The following is a 19,253-nucleotide window of genomic DNA, read 5'->3' on the forward strand; positions in this document are numbered from 1 at the left end:
AGAACCAGGGAACTGGAGCATGTAGGGTCCCACAGGTCATGGGTTAAGGAATATAGATTGTGTTCTATATATGATAGGAAGCTCTTATAGGTTTTTGGATAGGGGAAGTGACATGATCCAATCTATGTTTTTAAAAGTTGTGCCTGGTTACTATGTGGGAAAGAGCTACTAGGGGGCATACAGTGACAGCAGGGAGACGAGTGAGAGCTAGGGTAGTCCAGATGACAGACAATGGTAGCTTGGATTAGGGTGGTAGCAAAAGAAGTGGTGAGAAACAGATCCAGGACTTGTCTTTGAAGATAGAGAAAATGGGACTCACTGATAGGGTTTACGAAGAACCACTGTGAGCCAGACTGACAAGGCGGAGCCAATGCCTTTTACTGGGATGGGGAAGGCTAGGAGAAGAGTAGGAGCAGGTCTAACCGGGGCTTGGGGAACATGGATCAAGTGCTCTGCTCACACATACTAGGTCTGAAGGCTATTCTGACACCCAACTGGAGCACACAAGTCTGAAAGTCAGGGGCGAGGTCAACAGGATAGATAAAACTTTGGGATTCAGCAGTATATAGACAGTGTTCAAAGCTATGGGACTGAATGAAAGCATAAAGATAATGAAAATACCTAGAGATGCCTGAGCTATGGGGCAGACCAAAATAATACTTAGAAGCTGTAGCCAATTAAGTAGGAGTAATACCAGGAGAACTTCTATTCACCCTTTGCATTCATACTCTTACATACCAGGTTTGACACAATTTTGGTTTCAAGAAAGCTCAAAACTGGTTGAAGAATTTTCAACAAATATAATTTCCACAGATTTTTCTAATACAAAATTTTCCAAAATTATAAGACAAATACCCATAAATAATAATATAATAAAATATTTAGTTTATAAACAGACACAATCCTAAAATTAATAGGATTTAATTGAGGGACAAGTTGAAAATCCTGGCAATGGGAAATATAAATGTATTACTCCATCTGGTGGTCTGATGAAGTAATTTTCTGAAACATTCGATGTAAGCACGCCCTGTCTAATGTCAATGAATGTCAAATCTCCAATTTCCAAGGTGATGTTACCTCTGCATTCACAGAGGAAATACTTCTTAAATTGGCAGTGACACAAATATGGAAATATGCTGAGATAATGTAAAGTTCAGAGTATAAGTTCTAAAAAGCAATTACTTAGAAACATGACACTATCCTGGCTTGAGAGCCATTCTTATGAAAAAAGAGGTTTGGTTGAACTAAGAAGAATGCGAGTTAATGGTGTGATGTATTTGCTAGAAACATTAGCAGAACAGTGTTTAATCATATTAGGGGACGTTTTTAGTATCACAGTACTAGTCATACTACTGTTGGATTATTGTGTTCAAATCTGGACATCATATTTGAGCTGGACCATTTTCTCAAATCTGGATCATTTGAAGAAGACATAAAAATGTACAGGGAATTCAGAGCACAGTATATAGTGCTCTGAATACAGTATGATGAGTCTGTAAGTTATATGGTATGATGAGTCTATAAATCATATCATGTGAGGAATAAGAAACTGGAACTGGTTAAGCTAAAGAAGTGTAGGCCTAAGGAGGGCATGGTAGATGGCTTCCAACATTAAATGGCTAATGGAAGGAAAAGAAAACACTAATTCTTTGTTGCTCCAAAAGTTGGACCCCATGCATCTAAGTTAAAGAGAGGCAAGGTTGCAGGTTGACTTAGCATGAAGGGGCTACCCAACAATGAATCAGCTGTCTCCCGTATGTTGTGATCTTTCTGCTTCTGAAAACACTATGCCTAAAAGCTTAGGAATTGTATAAAACAGAATTCCCATACCAGTTAAAAGACACCTTCAAGTGACCTACCTATTTCAAAAGTCAATTATTCTATATTTTAAGAAGTATTTTTTACTCTTTTTTTTAATTGAAAATGTCACACAGTTTGACTAAAAGAAGTCCCAGGGAGCCCCTGGCCTGGCACCACAACATGTCATTGAAATAAGAACTGAACCGTGAATTATTCCACAGAATTAAATTCTCCCACAGCATGGAATCAAGTGGTAAACACCCTTGGCCCCAAAAAGAAGTAACAAAAAACAATAGGCTCCTAATAATTCTCCTATTCACTCATTACAAGGGGGATATATAAGATGGCAGTAAGTGAGGCAACAACTTAGTTCATTTTATTTTCATTTTTACATTACCTTCCTCTCGGAAACCCATTAAAATAACAATAAACATATATAAAATGTAACACATATGTTTACATTTCTGTTTTCAGGATCCAGTGCCTTCCTTTTTCATGACTTATTCCCTCCTACTGGTAAAGCACATCCTTGAATACAGTGATTTTCAGACTGGGGTAACATGTATACGTGGATGTACAGACTTTTCAAGGAATATATGGGCATGGTTAGTTTTAAGGGGATTTATTTGCTGATCTCAACTCCCATATGTTATTTCTCCTAAAAGTGATCTGCTTAAGAAGATGATTTTGGAGAGGTTCACCTTTCCTAATCACCCTTCTCCCACGTTACAACAGAAAGGCCTGGTATGTGACAGCTGTCAAATAGTTCTACATCAATGAATTTAAAGCTTTACACTATCCTGCATCATTCTCTAATTGTCTTATATGTATTAAAGTCTCATGCATTAAACTAAGTTCCTTATGATGTTACAATATACAACATTAGGGACAAAATAGAGACAAGGCAATGTTTACAGATCTTGTTTGCAACTTTGCTTATTTGCTTCTAGCCTTGCCTAAAGTATTTGTTCACAAACTATAAAATATTTTTGTAAATATAAGTTACAAATAATGTCATAAAAATGCAAATTTAAGAGTCAGTATATGTAAAATGTTATCAACAGAACAGGTTATTGGAATGAGTTCTTTAATAAATCTGAAAAAAAATTAGCTCTCAATAAAAATAGTATTTCTTGTAAGGTAAGGATTAGCAACCTGTTTTTTGTAAAGGGCCAGATATGCATCACATAGTCTTTGTCATAACTAGACAACTGTGTTGTAGAAAAAAAGCAGCCAAAGACAATATGTAAACCAACAAGCATAGCTGTTTTTCAATAAAACTTTATTTACAAAAACAGATGGCAGGCCAGATCTGCCCCATGAGCCATAGCCAGCTCCTGTTTAAAGGAATTTTTTTTAAAAAAGTTTACCAGATTTCCTTTGTCGCCGACCCAACAAGTCTGTAACTGCTTTTCGAAATTTTTTTGCTTCTTCTTCATTGGCAAAATTAAGGGCAACTTGACAGGTCTGAAATATTTTCATCAAAAAAGGTAAACAACAAAAACCACAAATTTAGCTTTACTTAACAAAAAAATTAATAACCAATAGAAGTACACTCTGAAGAAGAAAAGCTTCACTTTATTAGCAGACAAGAACTTACTTTATGACCTGAATAACTTAAGAAGGCAAAAAGCATAGAGAAGGTAGAGTAAAAGAGTACTATTAGAGAGGTTACCTATCACAGTAGATACTCAAATGTTAAACTGAATACTTCATTTTCAATTAAAAAAAACAAAATAGTAAATAGAATTTGATCCTTCAAAAGAGCTCTATAAACATTTGGATTTGAAAAGGCAAACACTGGAAACACTGACCAAACGCAGATCAACTCTTATCTATGTTTTTCAGGTATTATTTAAATTATAACCTTAATTCATGTAAATTATTAAAAGTGGGGAAACACAGACATTATTATGGCATTTAGTCCACACTTTTATATATGTACATATATTCATATACAATCCAGAAAAATGTGAAAAATAACAAATAAGGAAGAAAATGCTTTTTGAAAAGATGGACGTATCATCTAATCCAACCTTTTATTGTAGAAAATTTAGGAAATACAAATATGAAAACAAAAAAAATTAAAGTCACCCATAATCCAGTCACTCAGACAAGTCCTGTGAGTATATGGTATAAAAATCCTTCTAACATTGTCCCTAAGTATAGGCAATCAATTTTTAAAATTCTGTTTTTCCCCCTACTTATTGTATTTTAGTACTCTTCTAAATCGTAAACTATTCTTTCACAAAATAATGTGAACAGCAATATAATCTTCAATTTTTAAAAGCTGCCATGGATTAGTGGTTTCACTTTTACAGATAAGAAAACTAAAACTCAAGAGAGGTTAAACTATTTGTCCAAAGTCACACAGAGGTAAAACTATCTGACTAAAGACAGAGAAGATGAAAAAACAAACCTCTTTTCTACATACCCAATTACATTTACAGTACTCTTTGAAACCTTTTTTTTTTTCCCTTAAAATCTTAGCCATTGCTTCCTACTAAGCCATAATACCTGTGAAGAGGCTTTTAAAAGTAAAATAATTCTTTATATTTTATACAATGTTTACACAAAAAGCTCATAAATACTTTCCATAGACAAATGTAACAGTAATTACATTAAACAGGGCAATAAAGAAAATATGACTTACATCTCCAGCAAAGGTATGAAAATATCCTCTAGGACTATTATATACAAAGTTATTGTATAGCTCTTGTTCCCACAATAGTTTCCCATCCTAGAAAAAAGTAAAAGTTAAAGTAAGAATTACCAATAAGAAAACCTCTAGGAAAAAAAAAAACAAAACCACAAATAAAAACAAAGCAGATGGGACTTCCCTGGTGGCACAGTGGTTAACAATCCACCTGCCAATGCAGGGAACGTGGGTTCAGTCCCTGGTCCGGGAAGATCCCACATGCCATGGAACAACTAAGCCCATGTACCACAACTACTGAGCCTGTGCTCTAGAGCCCGCGAGCCACAACTACTGAGCCCACGCACCACAACTACTGAAGGCCGTGCACTCTAAGGCCCGCGTGCTGCAACTACTGAACCTGCATGCTGCAACTACTGAAGCCCGCGTGCCTAGAGCCCGTGCTCCGCAACAAGAGAAGCCAGGGCAATGAGAAGCCCACGCGCCACAACGAAGAGTAGCCCCCACTCGCCACAACTAGAGAAAGCCCGCGTGCAGCAACGAAGACCCAATGCAGCCAATTAAAAAAAAAAAAAAAAGCAGATGACATATTAAAGAAACTGTTCATATTAATCCTAGTTTTTACATACACACAGACCACATATATGTATAATACATAAGTAAGATATCACATAATTTAGTTAGTAACAGTGAATACTGGATGTTTCTTTCATAAAAACTACATATCAAGTGAGTTGAATTCAGTATGCTAAGATATAATCTCATTAGCCAAGCATTTCCAAATACAGTTACTTGGTCAAATACATAACCAAACACTTACTAGATCATCAACGTTAGATAGAAGGGGTAGGATACTTTTATACATGCACTGATTATCAATGCATAGTTCCATCAGCAGCACTTAGACTGTATGCTATCAAATATTACAGAAGGACTTCATTCTTTTCCTCCATTCTGTAGATGCTCGGAGGGTCAAATAAGCCTTCTCTGTACTGCTCATTAACAATCTTTGAATTCCTAAGTTTTGTAGAGTGGTCTCCTAATTAAACACTGGTATAAACAGTATCAATCAGGTGCAGAAGGAGACTGAGGATTAAAGTGCACCAAGGTTAAACTATGGTTAAGGGATCCATGGTGATTGTCGTATTGATAGCTGCAGTACAAGAAATATAATTAACCTTAATACCAAAGGTGGCTAATTGCAAGTATTTAGCAATGGCTATCTATAATTGGAGATGAATGGTTAGAGAAATATAACCATTGCCTTATTCTGAAATGCAAGGTTCTACATAGACCACAATTTTTTTTTTAATATTTATTTATTTATTTATTTATTTAGGGCTGCGTGGGTCTTTGTTGCTGTGCGCGGGCCTTCTCTAGTTGCGGCGAGCGGGGGCTACTCCTCGCTGCGGTGTGTGGGCCTCTCACTGCACTGGCCTCTCCTGTTGTGGAGCATGGGCTCTAGGCGCGTGGGCTTCAGTAGTTGTGGCGCTCAGGCTCAGTAGTTGTTAGACCACAATTTTAAAATATTTTAAAATGTTGTACACACATTATGACCATTATAATGGAATCCCTATCTTCTCAGTGGAGTTATACGTACATTTGATTTCTAAACAGTGCTTCTCCTTGGTGGTGAAAAATAAATATATCAAAGGACTTAGAAGTGTCTTTCAAACTATGCATGTGTTCCCCATCCCCCAGAATCACTGCCATAGTAAGTAAGCTACTGTTAGTAACAGGAGTATGCCACATCTCTCAGCTGTCTTGGGGTATGCAGAAGGGGATGTTACAAATTTCTAATGTACAAAGTGCAGTAACTTCAATCTCATTTAATCTCAGGGAAATACTCTGCAACAGATCCAGATGGTTATCCCATTTTACAAATAAGTAAGCCGGAGCCCAGAGAAGTAAAACAGTTTGAATACAATCTATCTAACCATAAGTATTGTCCAGGAGTTCAAACTCAGTTTTATTTTTCTGTAACTACAATCCCATTATACTTACAGCCACATATGAATATTAAGCAAGGAGGCTTACCCACAGAAAAGATTTTAAAAGATAAAGGGAGACTTCATCTCAGCAAAAAAATTATTTTTACAGTGACTATCAGAGATGAATTCCTGACAAAGGGCATCCAATCTAAGACAAGGTGGATTTATGTTTAAGAGTGAGGGATACAAAGCTGTGAAAATCAGAACACACCTATGTTGACAAACAACATAAAATGGGTAGCAAATACATATTATAGATAGTGTATAATGCTTCAAACCCAGGCTGAAGTAAGTAAGTACACACCAGGCTAAATATACTTTTCTAGTTCTCTGAAAGAACTATATACACTAGTCTGTAATGGACAGGATGGGATAAAAAGAGTATCATTAGAAAAGGAGAGAATGTGGGAAAAGCCCAAGACCCAAAGGAATAAAAACAGACAAACCAACAAGACCTTTAATGTGCAGACAGATAAAATGGGGAACTATTCATGTTCTGGTTTAGGATGTATTCCCAATTTGGTCACAGTGCCCACGGTTCAATATCTAAAACCAAGCTTCACTCTTCTAGTATTAATTTAAGTAGAATATAAATATTACATACAGGATAAATGAATCTATACTATTATAAATTACAATTGAGGTAGAAAACCCAATCACCTACAGTTTAAGTGGAAGCAAAATAAAACTCACCTTGATATCAAATATTCTTAAAAAATAAGATCTCTGTGGATTGTCCTTAACAAGACAAGCAACACCACTGCACTTCTTTGACCACATACAGTTCCGATCTGCTGCATATAACTGCACCACTGCTGAAGACATAGTCTGCAAAATATAAAATTTATAGCCATTAGGTTCAAAATAACACTAGGATAACCATAGCTTCTGCTAACACCTTGACTGCAATCTCGTGAGAGATACTGAACCAGGACCCCCTGCCAACCTGTTCCTAAATTCTGAACCTGAAGAAATAAACATTTATTGTTATTTTAAACTACTTTTTGAAGTAATTTCTTATGTAGTAATAACTAATATAATAACTATACTAAAAATAATTATTGAAAGCTAACATTCATTGAGGCTTAAAATGTGTAAGGGATGTGCTAATAAGCACTTTTAAATATTGGGCTGGCCAAAAAGTGCCTTCGGTTTTTAAGTAAAAATAAAAGACACATTTTTCATTTTCACCAAGAACTTTATTGAACAACATATTCACCCTTTTATTCCATCTTCCCAAAACTTATCATCTTTTTGAGCAGAGAACTGTTCCAGGTGCCTTTTACAGTCTTCCAGAAAAGTGAAATTTTTTCCATTAAAAGAATTTTGTAAAGACCAAAATAAATGGAAATCTGAAGATGCAATGTCTGGTGAATATGGTGGATGAATCAGAACTTCCCAGCCAAGCTGTAACAGTTTTTGCCTGGTCATCAAAGAAACATGCAGTCTTGTGTTATGCTGATGAAAGATTATGCATTTTCTGTTGACTAATTCTGGACGCTTTTCGTCTAGTGCTGCTTTCAGTTGGTCTAACTGGGAGCAGTACTTGTTGGAATTAATTGTTTGGTTTTCCGGAAGGAGCTCATGATAGAGGACTCCCTTCCAATCCCACCATATACACATCACCTTCTTCGGACGAAGACTGGCCTTTGGTGTGGCTGGTGGTGGTTCATTTCGCTTGCCCCACGATCTCTTCCGTTCCATGGTATTGTACAATATCCACTTTTCAACACCCATCACAATTTGTTTTAAAAATGGAATGTTTTCATTACGTTTAAATAGAGAATCACATGTGGAAATATGGTCAAGAAGGTTTTTTTCCGCTTAACTTACGTGGAACCCAAACATCAAAGCGATGAACATAAACCAAGCTGGTGCAAATGATTTTCAGTGCTTGATTTGGATATTTTGAGTATGTCGGCTATCTCCCGCGTGGTATAATGTTGATTGTTCTCAATTAATGTCTCGATTTGATCGCTATCAACTTCAACTGGTCTACCTGACCGTGGAGCGTCATCCAGCGTGAAATCTCCAGCACGAAACTTCGCAAACCACTTTTGACACGTTCGATCAGTCACAGCACCTTCTCCATATGCTGCACAAATTTTTTTTGCGTTTCGGTTGCGTTTTTACCTTTCTTGAAATAATAAAGCATAATATGCTGAAAATGTTGCTTTTTTTCTTCCATCTTCAACATTAAAATGGCTACACAAAAATTCACCGATTTTGATAAGTCTTTTTTTAAATGCACACTGATATGACAGCTGTCACATACAATCTAACAAAATTGTTTGCAATGAAGTTAAAGACAACTAAGTGCTACTAGAGCCATCTTACGGAAAAAACCAAACGAACCTTTTGGCCAACCCAATATAACTCAATTGTTATTACTATTATAACCTCACTTTATGCTTGAGAAACCCAAGGTTAAAGAGGATAAATAATCTGCCCAATATCACACAGCTGAGTGGCAGAGTTGAAATTCTAATCCACGCAATTTGTGACTTTAGATCCTGTATTCTTACTCCCTGTACTATATACTGTTTTCCAATAAAATGAACATTTGATCAACAAAGTAGTAGTATCAGTAAAGTCTGACTTCCATAAAGCAGTTAACTCCTTAAGTAAAGGTACTAAGTCAAACCTGAAAGCAAGATTTATGTTTACTAATTACAGTGCTGGACACTTTTAACATATTATCATATTGGAAGATAAATTCTAACATCTCCTTTTTAAAAATTAATTAATTAATTAATTTTTGGCTGTGCTGCGTCTTCGTTGCTGCACGCAGGCTTTCTCTAGTTGCGGCGAGCGGGGGCTACTCTTCATTGTGGTGTGCTGCCTTCTCATTGCGGTGGCTTCTCTTGCTGCAGAGCACAGGCTCTGGGCGCGCGGGCTTCAGTAGTTCTGTCTCGTGGGCTCTAGAGCGCAGGCTCAGTAGTTGTGGCGCACGGGCTTAGCTGCTCCGCGGCATGTGGGATCTTTCCGGACCAGGGCTCGAACCTGTGTCCCCTGCATTGGCAGGTGGATTCTTAACCACTGCGCCACCAGGGAAGCCCAAACACCTCCTTTTTTAAAGATGATAAAACTGAGGGGAAAAAAAGATTTAAAGTGAACTGCACCTGGCCATACAGCTTGAAAGCTATACTGAAGATATGGAAAGTGATTTAAGTGACGACTGTCCCAATTTTCCCAAGGATATACCTAACTAGTACTCTTTTAGATACACAGTAAAGAAGCTAATTCATTACATACAACGGACACCTTAGAACGTGTGTTAGGGTTTTCCAGTATACCGCATTGCCACCTCCCTCATGACTATATCACGAACCAGTGGAAACTTTCATTTAACTCTAATTTAAGTTTCCCGTATATTATAATCTAGAATGTTAACTATTCAATCCCAGTTTCTGTAAGAGTAATACACCCATTACTGGTACAGCACTTACAAATCTTCTAAAAATGATAATTTTTTCTGATTCAGCAATCTCACTCCTAAATTAGAAATCAAGGAAATAAAATAAAACCAAAAATTGTATTTTTAATATAAAAACCAAAATAGTTATATGAATATATATTAATTATGGTTTTTTAAATAACCAGAAATAGGAGACAAGTAATTTGGTACATCAGTTCAATGAATACTGGGCACTGTAATAAAAAACAGACTACATTAAGATTTGGAGATGACACTGCTTTGGGTTATTTAACTATGCCTGGGGAATGCCCTCCTTTGACAAGAGAATTCCAAAGACCTATTCCACATGCGAGTCTTTTCTAATAATAATAAAGTCAGAAATGTAAGATCAGTGTACTGCTGGAGATCAGAATTTCAGACGAACTTTCTTTCCCAGATAACAGTGATCGATGCTGTTTTTAACTTTTGCAGACCAAACTCATCTTTGAATTTCATAGACGGTCATGAACAGGACACAAAGCAGCAGGAAAAGTTCCACAAGAGCCATTTTAAAAATTATGAAGATAGCTTAGAAACTAGGACATTGGGTTTTAAAAAAGTCGATTGAAGAATGTGGGTGTGCCTCTGGCCTGCTCAGAACATACCAGTGTGCTGCAAGTGCAGTCTCAGCATGATACCTCCACAGGTTCCCTGACCCTAAACCCCTAGCACTGAAACCACCAGAAAAATGGATTTTGCATACATTATACAAAGATGTTAAAGACCAAGCTGAAACATCAAAAAATCAGATGAGAAAATTTGTTTTCCAAGGAAAATTCATATAAATTACAGCCTTTTTTTAGTATGGTGCTGTCAAACTGCAGTCATTTCTAAAAAAAGCAATTAGTAAACTAGATACCAAGAAAAAGTTTTAAGAATCTTACTTTACTTTTTAACTAGAAAATAAGAAGTTACAGCTTGCAAAAGAAAAAAATGTGCTATTAAATAGAGTCTGAAATTCCATTATGGAAATCCCCTTGCCAAAAGAACCAAATATTAACAATGTAAAACTGTCTGGATGTATATGTGAACTTAGTAACAACAACAACAAAACCCCCCAAATCCCATTTAAACATTTACATAAATTTAACACAAAATCTAAAACATCTGCTTTTAAGAAATAAAGACCCTGGAAACAATGTTATAATTTTCCACACAAACGTGTTTGGCATTATAAACAATTCATAAACTTTTAATAATAAAGAACTCAACTAACCAGCAATTTTCAGTAATGGGATTTTCAAAATTTTGCTACAATGTTATTGTCAGTCTAAGTGTGCCTATTTCATTCCTTCTTATCTTAACCTGTCAAAGTCTGAAAATTATATACTATAACACCTTATAAAAGCCTTTTCTGACTAATTCAGAATAATTATAGTAAATGCAAGAATAGCATAACATTTAATATACAAATGCCAGAAATAATAACAACAGTGACTATCCCTAAAACTCTAGATTGACAGTGGCTTAATTAAGTTTTTAAAAACATTCCTTCCATTCCTTTAAAGTAATTATAGCTAATCAACTCTATTACTTTTTGTCTTTCATAATCAAGAAGGTATTCTTGAAAAACAACCTAAGGACAAGTGCTTAGGAAAGGAAATCTATTTCTTATTAGCTCAATAATGTTAGGGTTAAAATTTGTTAATTAAAAGGGGAAAAAAGTACTCTATCAACTTTTGTAGAAACAGAACCTGCCCTATCTCACACATTCCTGATATTTCAGTACTGAGTTACTGCAATAAATAGCACATCCCTCCTCAGAACTTTCATTGTCAAGGGCAGAAACAAAATGGAGGATGAATTCTGGGATGTGAATCCCTCCCACTGTCCTTCAGCAGGGCATGTCCACCTCTCTGGGGCTGACTGCACCAGTCAAGAAGTATTTGGCTGATTCTCTAGGTTGAAATGACTGCTTTTTCTTCGTGTTTCTAGAGTACCTTTTTGTGTTTCTTGTATAAAATCTTGTCACGTGACAGATGTTATTCTAAAATAGAATAATTTTCTGTATTGATTTACTATCCGTTAAGTAGACTGTAATTCCCTTAAGCACCTAAAATAGTTTTGTAAGCCTATATTTCTATGTCACCTATACCTTGCCCCAAGTAAGCAGACACGTGTTAAATTAAAAATTGCATACTGTGATTTTGATAATGATACTATGATAATGAAAAAGAGATCGACCTTTATTTTAGGATACACACTCTGAAGTATATGGGGCATCATATCAGCAACTTATTCTCAAGTGATTCAGAAAATAATAATATGAACGTATATACACATAGAGAGTAAAATGTTATAAATGGTAAAATGGTAACCCATGGTAAAATGTTATAAATGTTTGACAAATATGTTCGAAGGATATACAGGAATTCTTTGTACTGTATTTGCAACTTTTCTGTATGTTATGAAATTATTTTGAAATAGAAAAATTTTTAAAGCACAAATGATTCAAAACAATGCAAGACTCTTAGCCCCCTTCCACAGTCATGACAGGCTTGCGAAGGTGGCTCTCTTCTCAGAGCCAATGCTACCTCTACACACGTTAGCCACTGCCACTCTGACCCAAAACTAAGAAAACTGCCACTTCTTCCAAGTCCCTCTATACTAATACTAACTTTGTTAAAAGGAGTTTCATCTTGAATAAGACTCAAATCATATTATCAGAACAACCACACTATATAACAGGTCAGAATAAGAATTTTAGGTCAAGAAAATAGATATTTATTATAGAATCAGCTAATGACAGGGAAAAAACTGAAAAACACCAGGAGTTATAGATCCCTGCTTGACAACCAACTGTCTACAACAAGTACTATGACTTAATACTGAATAACTGTCTAAAATGATTATTGTTTTAATAATCAAAAAATAAACAATGGTGTTAAAGAAAAAAAATTTAATATATTTTCAATGAATATTAAAAATAAACTGAGTGTGGAGAAGGAAATCATATGATTGAATAAATAAAAGTCTTTTCTGCAATCACAATGGCCTAGATAAATAGTCAAAACATTTCAGCTTTTTTTATGTGCATGTGTGGCCCCAAGTTCCTAAAAACGAATCTGGGAAAATCCATCCTAAGTTTTCTTAATACATAAAAACTAAGCTTTAAATATGTTCCTAGATACTCTGATGACACATTCACATGAAATGTCCCATTATTATCCTGAACATGAAATTTTAATATGAAACATAAATGAAATTTTAAAAGTAAAGAAAGATAAGGAGTTTGGTTATTCCTCAATTAAAAAAAAAATTTAACTACAAAAAATTTGAATTCTTATCATTACTTAATTATACAGGGATCTCAAAGAGCAATTTCCTAAATAATTAAATTATAACGCCACCTCAGTTACATGGCAACCTAAAAACCCAATACAGAAACCACCCATTTAAAACACAGAAACAAGATTCATTAAGTGGTGAGTACCAGTAAAAATTATCCAGAAAGAGAAAACAAATAATTCACTTTGGAAAGAAGAGATTTTTATTACCTGGTAATTTCCACAATGAGAAATAACCAGAAAAAGAAAGAAAAAAACAAACAATAGAAAAGGTAGAGATTGAAAAAGAATACATCAAAGACAGAAGGCTCCACAAGGAGTAGTAATTTTAAAAAAGCAAAGCTGGAGGACTGGACGAGGAGGAGCACAAAAGCAGTAAGTAAAAAGCAGGATCCCAACAGTGAGGAAAAATGGAGCCATATAAAAGCAGCTACTGCCTTAGGACCAAGCACAAGTAGTCTCTCAGGTCTTATTAGCTATTTAAGAAAACTGGTGCTGGATGTATTCATTCATCAAATGTTTACTGAGCACCTACTACGAACACAGGACTGATCAATGGGGGTGGGGAGGAAGAAAAGTGGGGTCAAACACAGAAATGAATTAGACAGACACGGTCCTCGTGAAACATGAGTTCTAATGGGCAGACAGACATTAATAACTATTACAAATGCTATAAAGGAAAAATCCAGTATGCAAGGAGTGTGTACAGCCTACCGAGCATGGAAAGGCTTCCCTAAAGTGACACTATACCTGAAGGATGAAAAGGGATGAGTCAGGTGAGCAAAGAGTTGGGGGGAAGTGGAGAGGAAACAGCATTCTAGGTAGACACATCAACAAAGACCCTACCATGGGAAAGTGCTAGGGGAGTTTTAGACGCTGTTTGGGGTGGGAGATAAGAAAGAAAAGAGTGGTATGGAATGAAGTCGCAGCCAATATTAAAGCAACGTCAAACAGTTCAACTCCGGTTGAGAGAGATAAACAGAGATATACAGTTTGGAGATGTGGTACAGCGGGTTAATCGTTCCTGTATTGGCCCTTGATTCCTCTCAGAATCCAAGTTCTTTCATAAACTCTCCTCCCCCACTGACCCTGGGTATGTCTATATGACTTGCTTTAACCAATAAGATTTCAGCAAAGTAGAGCTTGAAAAGTACTCGCACATTGTGGCTTGCCTTCTTAGAACTGCTGCCCTAACACCTGGGGTAAAAGACCACATGGAGAGCATGGGCCCAATCACGTTACCTGCCCTTGCTGAGCCCAGCTCCCATCAGACCTGCCAGGTGAACGCCACTGCATGAGTGAGCCCAGACGACAGGAGCAGGCTAAACACCCAGCCAGTCCACACAATCGTGAAAAATAAACTGATATCGCTTTAAATCACAAAAATTTTAGACGCTTTGTTTGTGGCAATACATAACAGATGTTGGGGATTGTTTTAAGGTACTAAAAAGCACAGTAACCTGTAATAGGTAACTGTAGCTCCTTCCTCCATTCCATTTATACTGGACCTGTGTTTAAAATTACCAGTAAAGTTATCAAAAAGTATTATCTACAAGTCATAAAAATTCTAGAGCTCACTCTCATTACCAGTACACTCCCTTTTTTGAAACCATTTAAAAAAATCACTTTATAAATGAAAGCCTTACCAAAGGATATACGCTGTGCAACAGACGAAAGAAGCTCACTCACTAAACTACTCACAGCCACACATCATCTCATAGGGTGCCTGTGATTTAAATGCATACATCTAGAACACTGTGAATTACATGGCACAGATCTTCAGCATTACCTGCAAATGCTGGTATTTACAGACGCTAAAACTACAAATGGCAAGGCTTACTGTATTCTTAATTTTCTACTTCAAGGATAATCACACGCAGATTAAGGCTCTGAGAGGGACACTGACCTCACTACAGACTGGGCCACGTCCGCAAGCAGGTGAGCACACTGCTGAAAGTGTGGGCACACAGGCGCGGCTTGCTCTCGCCTGCTTCTCCCGTCCCTGCAGCTTAAGTGGACCTGCTGAAAAGGGGGTTTTCTTCTCTTCTGTCGCCTCTTCCCTTTGTCTGCTCCTCTCTTGCAACGTCAGTTGGTTTATGGTAAAACCTGGAGTTTAGGGTTGGGTTTTCAGGGAATGAAGGTGGGAAGGGGTCCCCTAGGATGCTCACCTCAGCTAACCAAAGTTTAGCGTTACCAGCTGAGACCCAAGCTCTCTGATGACAAACAATCCCCTCGTTTTATAGATGAGGTCACTTTATTTGCCAAAGGTCATATATTGGTCAGCTCTGGATGCATTTTCCAATTAGCTGCTCATTTTCTACTCACTGTACACCACACTCATTGATTCATCTAGTTCCTATATTGTCATATTCTTGCCCTATCCCATCTAAATGATTCTCTAAGAAAAATATACCCTTAATATAATTTTACTTCTCTACTGATCCCATTTGGTTTAAGATTCTTACCTTATTTTGGGGGAGGGAAGGGAGAGGCTGGCGGTGGTGAAGGTGGTGGGAAATAGAAGACTGCTAGTGCCTGAGAGAAAAGGATCTTTGTGAAAAGAAAAACTTCAGATATACATTCTATGCCCTGAGGACACAGGCAGATTTACCATGAAGTCAGTTAAGTTTAAGTTATAGGTAGATTCACCATGAAGTCAATTAAGTTTAAGTTTCAGGTCCTTTACTTGGAAAAGTCCCTTATAAGGCTTGGCTTATTCTCCTTTGAGGACACATGAAGTAGCCGCAACCCCACTCTCATTCCCAGGGGATCCTCTCCAGCTATCCCTGGGGGTGATCTTGGTATTTCCACCAAGGATGCCTTGTCCCAACATTTGCCCAGCCCCAGAAATAACCGGTCCCTCTTGGACCACATGATCCACGCAGACCCAACCTTTAACCCTAAGCAGAAGGGTCTGAATAAGTGCTGTCCAGCTCCCTGCTGGGGGTGGAATACTATGACCAAACTTCATGGACATTTCTGGGGGAGGGGGCAGCGGTCCAGCCAACTGAGATCAAAGAGGTGGAGTTTTCCCAAGGCAAGAAGCACCCTCTAAGCAAAGTGAAGGAAATTAGAGATGTGCCATTACCTGTAACTGCTTTCAAAAAATTTCTTTCAGCTTTACAACTATCAATAAATAATGAGAAACAATAAATTTTGATCAAACGTACTAAGCAGGAATCTTTTTCTGCAAAGTGCCAGGACAGTTAATATTTTAGGCTTTGTGGGCCATTTGGTCTCTTTCCACTCTACACTGTAGTGTGCAAACCCAGCCACAGATAATTTGGAGATGCTTGTATTCCAATAAAATTTTATTTACAAACTCAAGCAGGCTGGATTTGATATAGAGGCCATAGTTTGCCAAGCCTTGCACAAGAGGAAAGATTCTCTCTATAGAAAATATAAGATTGTTGTCATGTAAAGAGGCGATTGATAAATATGTGGCCAAAAACAGTAGATAAAAATTATTAAGGAGGTGTATCAGTCAGTAGTAGCAGAAGTAAGTTATAATAGTAAGAAGCTATTTTTCTGAATTTTGTAATGTTTATGGTATTTTTTATTTGTTGTGATCCTTTCTCATACTAAATAACCATTCATTTTTGTATTTAGTTTTTGGATTCTTTTTCTTAAAGACAGCCTCTCCAAATTGAATAAGCTTCAGACCACAAAACCTGGATCAGCCTTACCTGGAGTGAGAAAATGATGCATCAATTAGAACAAAAAAATTCTGAATCTAAAGAAAATGAACTGTCTAAGCCAATATATTCCTTTTGACAAACCAAATTTAACATAGTTATTTTTTAACATACAATGACCTTACCCACTAAGAAAACGGGCTGAGCAACTTCATAAAAACCACTGAATAAAACAGGTTGGAAAGGCCAATGTGTTTTGGGGGGGGCAGGAGGGCGGGGATGCTTTTATAGTCAAATCCTTCATATAACATTCTTAATAGATGATTAAACAGCATTTGCTTGAACGCCTGCTGTAATGAGGAGCTTACAACTTGAGGGAAAAAACTATCTCATCATTGAGCAGCTCAGTTAGAAAATTATTAATACGTAACCTAAACCTGTTTTCCTAGCAATTACCACTCATAGGTATTTTAATCTTTAATTATCCATTTAAACACCTGTTGAGCGTTTGCTATGTGATAGGCACAGCGCTAGGTACTGTAGCTACAGCAATATAAAAGTGGAGGTGTGTACTGTCCTCACTAATTACAGCGTACTGACTCCTGTGTAGCGGCAAGAACATTCACTTCCCTAGAGATGTGTCCCCACAACCCTATTTCTCAGGTCATCTCCTTTCCAGCTAAAATTTATTTTGATCATCATCATCTGACCTGATTTATGGATTCCTTATTAGTCTGGTAAAATGAAGTAGATGATATTTAGATGTAGTCTCATCAATGCAGGATATTAGCTAAATGATGGGGGTAATAATTTATTCCCAATCACAAAAAGGAATGCATGTACAGCCTCATTCTCATCTATCACACTGCATACTGGAGACACACGGGTTTGTCTTTATCTAACTCATTATCCTTTCTCATATCCTGATCTTCCATTTCAATTCCATGCTCCCAAAGGCAAAACACCCTGTATCTCACCCTCCTTTTACCTGGCTAACTCTATTCATCTTTCAAATCTCAGTTCAGAGGTCATCTATGGGACGCCTTAAGTGTTAACACTTAACCTACTATTATAGCCTACTACTTATGAGGATACGCAACGTGAGCTTGCCTAACAAAATACTTTGGTCAGCTTCAGCCATCAAAAATTAGAGGGAGAAAGCAGTGCCTCTTTTCACTAGGCCTTAACAAAGAAGACTCTTCAAAAATGTCAATGGACTGGTTAGGTAATTAGGTCCTTTCAAACTACACAAATGAGTGGGTTAAATATTTTTTAGTGGACTGGAAATACTAAAGAATAAAATGAAATACAGAATTAAAAAGTCAACAAGAAGCAAACATGCTGAGAAACTTAAAGTTCATTTGGAAAAAAAAAAAAAAAAAAAAAAGCCTGGAACAGGAAAAATTACAATCTCTGATGTAGCTAGTACAGGGGTTTCCCCATTAGTACTCACAGATACTAAGAACAACTCTCCTAGAAGGAAGCCTAATGGAATGTTTCCTTGACAGCAGAGTTGCCATAAATCCTCTGCAGTCTAGCCCATGTACTCCAAAAATATAGGCAAGCATTACTCAAACAATCTTGCTTACGTGGAACAGTAATAAATTTATAAAACACTGAGAAAAGTTTTTAGTAATTAAGAGTGATGAGATATATTACATAATCAAAGATAATATAACATACAGTGTAAAAGAAGAGCTATAACTGATTGGCAATAACCCTAAAAAGTATTACCATGGTCAAGATGAATAAATTCATAAGATGATTAGATAATTTGCATCCTACAGTAACAACAGACTTTGGGGCAAGGAAATACAACACAGTAAAATATATGGTACCCAAAATGTTCACATAGATGACCTACCTTATCATATAGGCGTTAAAATAAATTCAGTTTGGTCTATTTAAACCAGGGTAAAGGAGTAACTCATTTTAGAAAGACTTCCAACAAAACTATTAAAATAATTCAAATCTTACATTTATTAATTCAAACCTTCAGAACCTTAAAATTATCCAAAATTACTCAGGCAACTGGAATTTTCTAGATCAAGAAAAATACCCACTCAATTTATTAAATAAGCCACAATTCAGCTATACAATGGGACACTATACAGCTGCTTAAAAAAAAAAAATAAAGAGGCTCTTTAACTCATGATAAAGAAAAACCTTCAAGATACATTGTTATGTGAAAAAAAAGCAAGATATAAAATGAAGGGTATAGTATGCTAACATTTGTGTGCAATAGCAGAAGCAAGAATAAATAATTTGCATTGCCTAAATATGCATAAAACCATCTGGAAAAAGACACAGAAAGCTAGTAACAGTTGCCAGCTGTTTAGGGGTTTTCTGTGTGTACATGGGTTTTGTCAGGCAAGGAAGGACTGGGCAAATAAATGTAGGATAGGATGAAAGAGAAACTTTTCACTT

The 19,253-nt window shown here is 36.5% G+C and overlaps 1 protein-coding gene across 4 annotated transcripts in view; it reads right to left on the reverse strand.

Moving 5' to 3' along the window:
* Positions 1-19,253, reverse strand: part of WASL (WASP like actin nucleation promoting factor) — a 65,664-nt gene that overhangs the window by 27,344 nt on the left and 19,067 nt on the right. For all 4 annotated transcript variants that reach the window (XM_082472365.1, XM_082472364.1, XM_082472363.1 and 1 more), the window contains exons 2-4: positions 7,141-7,275; positions 4,454-4,540; positions 3,171-3,267 (exon numbers count right to left, since the gene is read on the reverse strand). In XM_082472365.1, the coding sequence (XP_082328491.1) occupies positions 3,171-3,267; positions 4,454-4,540; positions 7,141-7,275 (319 nt within the window). The remainder of the gene's footprint in view (positions 1-3,170; positions 3,268-4,453; positions 4,541-7,140; positions 7,276-19,253) is intronic.

Source organism: Balaenoptera physalus (genome assembly GCF_965194825.1).
Source record: "Balaenoptera physalus genome assembly, chromosome: 8".
NCBI lineage: Eukaryota > Metazoa > Chordata > Mammalia > Artiodactyla > Balaenopteridae > Balaenoptera > Balaenoptera physalus.